A 10,429-nucleotide genomic window follows, 5' to 3' on the forward strand; every position below is an offset into this window, starting at 1 on the left:
TGGCTCAATTCATTGACATACTTATCCACACTAATGACCAGAGCAATTTAGCGAAGGTCACAAACTTGACACTTTTTGTTGTACCAAAATCCTCGCCAATTTTGTGCATCAACAATACTCATCATTTGAGTAGCCATCCTACAATTGAATACAAGGATGGGTACAATATAAATAAGTGTACATAGGATAAGAAAAAAGAGTGGTCAACTTCACTGAGCCGACCAACATATGTCGCCGTAGACGGTAAGCAGTGCTCGAAAGGTAGCTAGCATTCCCCTTAAACAAATTACGTTCGAATAACCATCCTCAAACGAAATGCAAGGAGCAAAACTTGTACCAAACCAATTTAGCAAAACTTATACGTGGAAGAACAAAGAGTCTCCCCTCTTACCAGTTCTCTTTACAGCTACTCCACGTACATACATATTTCAGACACGTCTAGCCTCACACCTTATTCCTACAGGTTTCAAAGAATATTACAACGATAACAGCTAAAATTTTTAATTTACCAACCAAAACTACCGTTGGTAACCCATAGCTACTACTGGGATCCTCACTTTGTGCCCCCGGCTACCTTTCATTATCACCTCTCCAAAACTGTAGGCTCCAGTGATAGACCGAACTGTCAGAGTCACTGAGAACTTTCGTGATGCACCAGGTCTCAGAGTCATTGCCCGAGGGCTGGCTTCAATGGCAATGGCTGGAGCCATTCTGGTTGTGATCACATAGGTTTCTTCTTCAGCAACATTTGTGACCATGCGTGTAACTGTTTGACTTTTCACAAGATGAGCTACTGTGATTGACGGAGAGTTGAAATTTGACGGGTGGCCCATAGTGTAGTTGCAGGGGGAGTTTGTGTATTTCTTTATCTCATTAGAATTAATACCAGCTGTTGTACACAAGAAACCCAAGTAATCCTGATAGCCTAAAATTTAAAAAACAATAAATTATTTGATTGAGAATTCATCACATAATGTGCCAAAGACAAGTCCGATAGTGTAAAACCACATCAAGAAGGTAGAAGAATACATACCTGCATCAAAGATTAGTCCAGGATCCAGAGCAGCTTTTGGATCAACATGGCCACTCCCATAATCAAAAGGGGTGGCACTGACAAACTTAATGGTTTGTGTTTCAGAATATTGTTGTGCTTGAAGAGGTTTTCCAGCCCTGTCGATAGTTGTTGATGTTGTCATCAAAGCTGATTTGATGGCAGAGGGGCTCCAATGAGGGTGCTTCTGCTTTACAAGAGCAGCTATTCCCGCTATATGTGGTGCAGCCATACTTGTTCCAGAAATCATGGCAAATCCCTCCCCTGCTCAAAGAAAATAATCCCTTAATATGTCAAGTGCATCAGTAGAGGTACAATTGTTATTAATTAGACGGCATGAAGGAAAGAAATCTGAATATCTTCCCCTTATTTTCTAAGCAAAACAAGCATATCTCTCCAATATTTTCATAACCTATTTCAGAATTTGAAACCTAACAAACCTTTTTGTAACTAAAGTTTGATAGACGGCTAAGTACTAAAACATCTGGGGAAAGTTTGGAACATCAAAATATGGGGAAAGAACACTTGAATGCTTCGATTAGATTCATACCAACATAATTTGGTTCATCTGTTCCATTTGGAGACCAAGCAGCCCAAATCAGAGAACCAGGAGCTAGAATATCCGGTTTGAGAAGATCTGCTTCTTGGAAGCTGAAATCTTTGATGTTGGGTCCTCTAGCAGAGAATAGTGCCACCTGTGGTGCAGACTTGTGGAGTATAGGCATCAAACCATTCCCAATGCTACCTATACCTTTGAAGCTCTTCACGCGACCAGTCCAATCCCTAACAGTTGAGATGTTGTAATAATCTATAAGATCCTGAACAACATTGACGCCAGAGCACCAAGAACCAATCGTGCACATAATTGCAGAAAGGGAAAAAGTTAGAACATGCATAAGAAGGAAACGGGGCCAAAGACATAAATAGTAGTACAAGTAAGTTGTAATAGAGGGTAAGCACCGTAAGTTATCAGACAGTATCAAGCTCATATGCTACATAGAAATGACAAAAATGGATTTTATTTTATTTTTCTTGTCAAAGAGGTCAAAGACAAATGAATTTGCATGAGTATAATATACACTCATATGCTACCGTAGTAAATCTAATTTCACAAAACACTTGAAGAATGTTCCATACTCTATTAGTTGATTACAAGAAATCAAAATCTATAAGCCAAAAAAATAGACACCGTTTCGTTAAGGTGAAAAGTTGAAGTATTACCATTGACTTTTCAACATCAGTGATTAGAATCCCAGGAACGCCTACAGGAACAGGATCAAATTTTGTCCCCGGGGAAACATTTTCCACCGCAAGAACAAAACCGATTGCACCAAGACTTTTGGCTGTTTCGGACACTTTCTTGATTGATGCAGTACCAACAACGAAATTAAATGAATAGCCACAAAGAAGAATATTCCCCTGAACCAAGTTCTTGTTTAAAACTTCTGGTTTCTGGCAGTCTGAGGGGCTATACTTCACTACAGAAGAATCAAGAAGCACATCATTTGCAGCAACCAGTGTGTATGTTTGATTTGGATGTGTCGATGCTGCAAAAAGGGAAACAGCGGGGAGAATACCTCAGGCTTCGGAAATGCGAAATTGTAGAATGTGAAACAGCGATTGCCTTGGAATGCAAAAAGCATGTATTAAAAAAATACAAGCGATAACTGCTGTAAATTGAAGTGGTCGCAAGATAACACAACCGTGGAATGCTCCAGGATCCATGTTGAGGCATTACAAAATTCAACCTGAAATCAAACATGTCTGATTCATGCTAATGAGGCTGTCTTTTATTAGGCCTTTACCATTTTCACAGGTTACGATGCATTAAGATTAAAGTTAGGGTTGTTGCCTTAAATAAAGGTCTACCTGTTAGAGCTGATTACCAAAGTATATGTCCTGGAATCCCAAATAAATCATCGTACTGCTTTCATTTGAATCTAAAACACAACCACGCTTATCTCCCTGTTTGAAACCTACTTTTCAACATGGTATCAGAGCAATATTGTCCTGATACCTAAACCCATTGCTGTTCTTACCCTACTTTGACCACAACAAAGAGAAAAAGTGGACAAGTTCTCTGTTGTTGCTATGCCACAGGTTCCACTACGTCTTCATCAAGATCTCTTATCAGTTCTTGGCTTATTTACTTTGGTCCTTGTGGAACGAAGGGATTTCCCCTTCTAATCTATGTTACAAATGAGCCTAAGCTGTCCACATTTTTCTGAAAACCTCATAAACATACTGTCATTCTATTTGCAGCAAGCTGAGAATTGTCAATACTCATTCTACAAGTTGAGGGAGAGTCTATAGATTGATTACAAGTCATTTAGCTTAATGGCTACCTATTAGAGTTTAGCCTAAGTCAGAACTGTTAGCTTGAACTAAAGTCTGGGTTACATAGCTGATTAACAAAGAAATTTTTTTCCACGAGATTATGAAGAAAGCATTTAAGTTACTGATGAATCTGCTACTAACAATATGCTAGAAGAACATAACTAAATACTTTTGCTCCCAAAACAGATACTTACGTGACAACCCAAGTCCAGCTAATATTTTTCCATTTCCAAGTGTTAGGTGGTTTTTGTATCTGCGATCATCAATGGCGGCAGCAACAGAAGCTATCCAAGGACTATAAGAAACCAAAGTTTTTGGAAAAGGTCCTCCATTTCCAGCTGCTTGTGCAACAAACACACCTGCTTTCACAGCTGAAAGAAGTGTGGCATCAAAAGGATTCAAATAAGTGGTCTTCGTGGTAGCTGGAGGACTGTTTGGCCCCACAGAAAGGCTTAGTATATCCACTCCATCATACACAGCCTGATCAAAAAAACAAATGTTCAAATAAGAACCACCATAGCGACCAAAGGTAATAACCCAAAAGAATGTAAAACTAGTTGGTAAGGCAACATCTATCTGTTTCATCTTCAATGAAATATGTAAGCAGTCACCAACTTAAACCTTTTAGCCTCTTTTTTCTCTAAGATGATGGAGATGTGACAAGAGGACAAACTAGAAAATACTCTTTTTTTTCTCTTATCTCTAAAGAATACATATTGATAGAATTTTGCAGAGTGAGCAGGAAGATATATCTGCATGTGCTCATACCCACACGTAAAAAAGACACCCACACACGCTCAAATGTACACAAAAATAAGTGCACCAAGCATTCACCCAATGTCTTTTGCTCATGTTATGGAATTATTGCACACCTGATCAATTGCGGCTACTACATCTGCTACAAACCCTCCAAAAAGCCTGTAAAGGGCTTTATATACAGCAATTCTGAAGACAGAAATTTATGTATCTCAATTAAAAGAAAGAATAACATTTACTACCTTAATTCAAGAAATGACCAGAGGAACTTATTATTCCTCACCTGGCACGGGGAGCCATCCCACTTGCTTTCCCAAATTCATGACCATGCATTCTCACTGGAATTCCATTATTACCAGCTGCAATAGCTGCAGTGTGACTGGAAGACAATGATACAAAAAGAGGAAACGAGCTTCAGATAGAAAAAAAAAATCTCAATTGACACAAGCAGGAAGGGAAAAAGGAAAAGGAATCAAAAGATTTATGTTAGGATAAATGTTGCCTAAAACGAAAGCAAAATAGTTTCTGCCAATTCCAAGTAGTGGGAACCAGGAACTTTTATGGTTGTCACAGTTTTCCTTTTCTGAACAGTGAAACCCCAAAAGTTACATCTTCTGTAAATCCATCATAGTTATAATTTTACAATATTTTATCAATACGTTAGCATAATGCTATGCTCATATTCATTCAAATGTAGGTCATTTAAGAAATGTCCTTATCTCTTTGTTCACAGAAGAAAGTATAAAACATTTTGTTATTTGTGGACGAGTATCTAAGCTTACTAACTGAATTCCCCAATTGATGCCATTCATGGTATGGCATTCACCGATGCCTATTAAGCTTACTATTGGATTCCCAGTTGTGTTAAACTTACCAAGAAATGTACTTATCTCTTTACTTCTTTGAAACTAATTTGTTTCTTTAAATTTATGAAACACTTATATAAACCAAAAATATCCATTCAGAATGAAAGCAAATACACAATAGCACAGGTTCCCGTGAAGAACGTGTAACAGAGGTGTGGGACCTAACCTTCCATGTCCATCACCGTCCATAGGAGAGGCAAAATCAATAGAAGGATTAAATACTCCAGCTGCTATTGCAGCTTTGGCAAAATGGTGAGCTCCAATAATCTTCCCATTACAGAAGCTCCTCTTGGTGTCTGGATCAACTTCACATTTACCTCTATACTTTGGAACAGGCCCATAAGGATCGGTATTGTGGCTTGCAAAGCTTGGATGGTGCGGATAAATCCCTGAGTCCACAAACCCTATCACAATATTTTCTCCAGCCCTATCGGAGCCACCTCCTGTCGGCCATACTCCGGTTGGGAGCCCTAAAAACTGTGGGGTGTGGGTTGTAAGTCTCCTCACCTTCCAATCTCTCTCCACTGATTTCACACCAGGAGCACGCATCAATCTTTCTGCCTACTAATGAAAGGAACAGCGTAAGAAAATGAGAATGTAAGAGAAGACATCAATATCAGTCATTCATATAAGCATTATAAGAGGAAGTGTCTGTCCAAGTTGTCACCTGTTCATGAGAAATGTGGACAGCAAATCCATTAATAAGATGTTGATAGCTGTAGAGTTTTTGGTAGCTTCCTTCCTCAAACAACATGCCAAGAAGCATATCGTGTTTACTCTCCAAGTGTCGGGCATACGATGTGACTGATTCACTGAAAGAAGCCAAAAGAATGGCCATAAGAGAACAAATGTTATTTATCAGTCCATTTCATGATTCAGAATCAGAGAGATAACTGCCCCATTCGTGAAGGGAAATATCTGATCAAGTATATGATAGTTTAGGATGAAAGATGTGCACTTTATAGACAATATCATATTGGAAGGCAATCTCTTTTTGGACAAAGTAACTAGTTGTATGTAAGTTGTCACATAATGGTACTGTATGAACATGTACATGATGCATAATTTGTTAGGAAAGAAATTGATGAAACTAATTACTATATCCCAACAACTACTTCAAACAGGAAACATGTTGTAAGATTCACTTAAAGATCTAAGAAAGTCAGTTCACGAAAAACCAATTGATGGTAAGACTAAGCAATAACAAAGAAATTATTGCCATAATAAACACAAACAAAACAGATGACAGATTGTCATGTGTAACTCTACTCTAACCTGTTAGGTCATTTCCTAAAAGCAAAATAGAATTGACAGTTCTATTTTTTGGATCCATTTTTCGATGGACTTTATCATCTTTTGTAAAAGGATCAATCAAATGTCAAATATTAACATAATATATAGAGGATTTGTGGCATTTCATATGATTTCACAGATGGTCCCAAAACATTGCTCTAGGGATGGTCGTAATTCTTTTTAATAGATCTCCATCAATGTCATTAGATTCATACAATTAAATCATGCATGACTTTGACAGATTCTTGAATTTCATACAACCACCATCTGGCCTCAAGTAAACGCTCACAATTCTTTTTCTACTTCTGCAGCAATTAATATTTTTAAAACACCTACCTCTGTTCGTGCTGAGTGGTTATCATTTTAAAATAAATTGTTTGATAAAAAGTCATCACTTTAAAATAATTATGGCAAACAATTAGTAAAAAAGAGCTAGACAATGTCCTGTCCTGTATGCAAGCAAAACCATTCATGGATGGATTAAGAAAGATATATCTCTGTTTGTACTGAGTTATGATTCTAATATAATTGAGCAAGAAAATAGCAGAAAAGTAAGCTAGACAGCATCAGGTCCTGCGTGCAAGCAAAACCCGTTAACCCAAGCTTGCCTGGATGATTTGAGGTTGAAGTCACTATCACCGGCTCTACACTCCCAAAGTCGATATCTAGCTTAAAATTAGTTTACGTTTTACACACCTAAGCATATCCACGAACTTGTTTGTACATGATTTGACATTACAAAGCCTATGCAGAGTCAATCGAAGTACTAGAATTCATACAAACCAACAACACACGAGTTATTCAGAAAATTCTTTGGCCCAACAAAGATACCTCCGAAGTCTAAGACCCCACTTGGACTATATGAAACAATAACCACATAGAAATCTAATTTCAATGCTTTTGGGAATGGTCAAGACCTCCCAGGCTGCCTATGATTGGTTGGTAATAGGATAATATTCTTATCCAAGATACATACATGCATAAATAAATGCATAATTGTGTGTGTGTGAAGAATAAGATATATAAAGATACTTTGGAAAAAATCATGCAGAAATTTGAATATACCTAGTTGTGTCAATCTTTTCATCAGATTCCACTGCAGTGGCTTCAAATCCATCAACACCACCTTGGTAACTTATAATAGGCTCTCCTTCAATCGTCACGATGTAAACATCAGCTTTGCCAATAATTAAAAGGGAAAACAGTACAGTAACCGCGCACCCAAACTCCACGGCCACCATTTTTACCATTCAAGTATCCAACTTCACTACTCCACAAGATCTGAATCATCAGAAACACCGAGAGTCAATAATATGAAATGATCCTAAAGTAGGCTAAATTTAGAAAAACACAATAATTACTAGGAAATGACCACTACAATTACTAGGACCTGTGATTATTTTACACAATTGTGAGCTCAAAGAAAACAAAGTAATCAATTTCATTGCTTCCTTGGATAAATAAGGAAAAAAAATTGACTCGAAAAATTAGCTTAATCTCCTTTTCGGTCGAGCCCTTCCTATGTTGTGGAGTTGAAAACAACATTGAATTTCAACTAATAAAAATCGAATTCAGGAAAGTAAAAACACCCAGAAAAAGAAACCGAATACTAACATTACGAAAACTCGAAAACCACTTACACAAGTAACAAAAAATTAAAAATGTACCAAGTTGTGGTAAGTAAGATGAGATTGCAAAAGTAATTAGAGTCTTAAAAAAGTGAGATTTTGATTAGCAAGCGAGTGAGTGAGTAGTAGCTGAGTGGAAGAAATAAGGCAAAGTAGCTTCAACATCACAGCAAGCACCAAAGCATTCCTTAATAAAAAGTCGATTCCATTACTAAGCACCTTCAAAAAGCAAAACAATGAATCTCAAAACTCCAAAAATAATTATTAAAAATAATAAAAATCAAAATAAAAGCAACCCCTTTGTTATCGATCGAAGCAAGGAATAATCGGCCAACATATGCTGAACAAAATCAAAAGTGTAATTAAAAAAATGAAATAAAAATGGAAAGGGAGTGTTTGGTTACTTGCAGAGATCCAAAGGGGAGAATCGGACAGAGGAGAGTGAGGGAGCTGAGATTTACATCAAGGCTAACAATGGAGGGCTGAGATTTGATCAGAATGCGGAGTGCATTGCTTTGATTGCAGAGCTCTAGAGCTCGAGAGAGAGCTGGGAAGAAGCTGATCGACTTTCCAGTGAGTGAGTGAGTGAGTGAGTGAGTGTGGTTGTTAGGGTTTTTTTTTTTTTTTTAATTTTATTTTATTTTATTTATTTATTTAAATTTTTTTTTATCGAGGGGGAGACAGCGAGCCACGGATGATGGAGGGAGGGATTAATCGTTAATTGCTCGGTAATGAAAGTAAATTTTGATTAATTTTGGGAGTAATTCTATTCTTATCACAATTTTATATTACATTTCTTTACCATCTTAGATGACAGATGAGTTAGACAAATTACATCATTTAATTTCAATTTTTTTATTAATTAAAACACTTAAATAATCTTAGATGGCATAAGAATATTCCTCATATATTATAATCATCATTTAATTAACAATCTTTTTATTAATTATTGATTAATATTTTAAAATTAAATGCTAATTAATTTAGATGATGTGACTGTTCACATCAAATAGCAGATATACAATTGTGCTATAAAAATAAAAATAAGAATAGCATTATTGTAATTTTGGTCATTAGTTTAGGTGGTGGTGCCAACATTCGCGCGCAAGCTGTCGGACGGTTTATGGTAAAACACGAGACTACGCTCTTAGTTTTGTCGTGAGGTAGGACAGCAGTGGGGGGATCCACCTGAGAGGTTGAGGGTAATGAGATTTTTCAGTGTGACGGGTATATAGAGTGGTACATCATTTGTTATTATATAAATTATAGGATATATTTGTTAAAAAATTAATAACTTAAAAAATAAAATTTATCACTAGTTCTATTAAAATATGTAATGTACCACTTCTCGTGAGGATGAGGGTGAGGCCCATGAGGGGGATGGATGGAGCGGCTGCGGGTTCCGGTTTGATGTTATTGCAACCGTCTCGTTTCGTGTTGTTTTGTCCGTCTGTCTTTTTGCCGGTGGAGATTCCCATTTTTTTTTTTTTTAAATTTTAGTTTCTATTTATATATATATATATATTTTTTTTCTTTCAAATAATCACTTGGTCATGGTTAAAAAGCTAATTCAAAAGAAAAATATTTAGGCTCTATACCTTCTAGTGGTATTTTTTCACTTGTAAGTGAAAAGTTTTAGATTCGATTATTGCTAAAGGCAAATTTGAACCACGTTATTGCTAATTCATTGTAATGTTTGGTTCACTCCCCACCTCTTAATGTACATAATGTCGTTTATTCAAAAAAAAAAAAATATATTTAAATCAATTTCAATTAGCATTTTTATACTGCTAGTTTTGTTTAATTTATATAGAAAAATATTTTACTTTAAATGGAATAGTCACTTACAAGCACAAAATAATACTGTTACTGTAGTTCTAGCGAATCTTATTATAGAGAATTTTATATTCAATTGTTAAAAATATAATATAATATTAATAATGAATTACTAAAGTACAACATAGCTACGACTGAAACACTATAAATGTATTACAAAGACACTAAGCCAAAGACTTTCAAAATTACACACCTAGAAATGCGTCATTTTAAAGAGCTCTTAAATTTAGTATGCTAAATTTATGAAATTTTATACTTGGTCCAAACATAACACAAGTGGGCATGAAAATATTTTTAGCCACTTTGGCGGCACCCGATTCATCAATCAGATACAACTTTCGAAGAGTTATTATCACGCGGATTCTCTTCTCTATGCTTGATTAACACTACTATTTATATAAGAAAAAGAACACAATTTTTGCTTTTTGGGTTGCTGAAGTTTGAGATTATTGATGTGCTAATAACAATTTTTTTTTTTTTTTATATTTGCTTTTTGACATTGAAAATACTGTACTAGATTTGATTTGATGTTAAGCACCGCATATAATCTTTTTGCAATTGGATTTAAAAAGGGCAGTTTAAATGTTTAATTATAATCTCTTTTTAGCAACTCTGTCGGCCTTGTACTTAAAAAAAACAAATCAAAATTTTCGAGGTCAAAA

At 36.0% G+C, this 10,429-nt stretch overlaps 1 protein-coding gene across 5 annotated transcripts; it reads right to left on the minus strand.

Annotated features, from left to right (window-relative positions):
* Positions 1 to 331: 331 nt before the first annotated feature.
* LOC137736746 (subtilisin-like protease SBT2.6) lies at positions 332 to 8,664 on the minus strand. Of its 5 annotated transcripts, none has more exons than XM_088682663.1 (12): positions 8,336 to 8,510; positions 8,062 to 8,150; positions 7,369 to 7,584; positions 5,678 to 5,822; positions 5,177 to 5,571; positions 4,428 to 4,523; positions 4,261 to 4,333; positions 3,583 to 3,868; positions 2,273 to 2,598; positions 1,602 to 1,869; positions 1,034 to 1,315; positions 332 to 925 (listed from the first exon to the last, which is right to left on the minus strand). In XM_088682663.1, the coding sequence occupies exons 3-12, from the start codon at positions 7,551 to 7,553 to the stop codon at positions 519 to 521; spliced, it is 2,463 nt and encodes an 820-aa protein (XP_088538789.1). In that variant the 5' UTR covers positions 7,554 to 7,584; positions 8,062 to 8,150; positions 8,336 to 8,510; the 3' UTR covers positions 332 to 518. The 5 variants fall into 5 exon arrangements, with proteins under 5 accessions (XP_088538789.1, XP_088538790.1, XP_068332097.2 ...); XM_088682664.1 differs by having other exon boundaries at positions 7,971 to 8,150; XM_068475996.2 differs by lacking the exon at positions 8,062 to 8,150 and having other exon boundaries at positions 8,336 to 8,664.
* Positions 8,665 to 10,429: the final 1,765 nt, after the last annotated feature.

Source organism: Pyrus communis, chromosome 13 (assembly GCF_041283825.1).
Source record: "Pyrus communis isolate YQ-2024b chromosome 13, ASM4128382v1, whole genome shotgun sequence".
Lineage (NCBI taxonomy): Eukaryota > Viridiplantae > Streptophyta > Magnoliopsida > Rosales > Rosaceae > Pyrus > Pyrus communis.

Bases quoted from the DNA above. Each gene is read 5' to 3' on its own strand.
- LOC137736746 (XM_068475996.2), bottom strand. From the start codon at position 7,553: ATGGTAAAAATGGTGGCCGTGGAGTTTGGGTGCGCGGTTACTGTACTG. The intron at 4,334-4,427 runs GTGAGGAATAAT...TTCTGTCTTCAG, and splicing joins GGGATGGCTCCCCGTGCCAG to AATTGCTGTATATAAAGCCC. The intron at 3,869-4,260 runs GTGTGCAATAAT...TTTTTTGATCAG, and splicing joins TAGTAGCCGCAATTGATCAG to GCTGTGTATGATGGAGTGGA.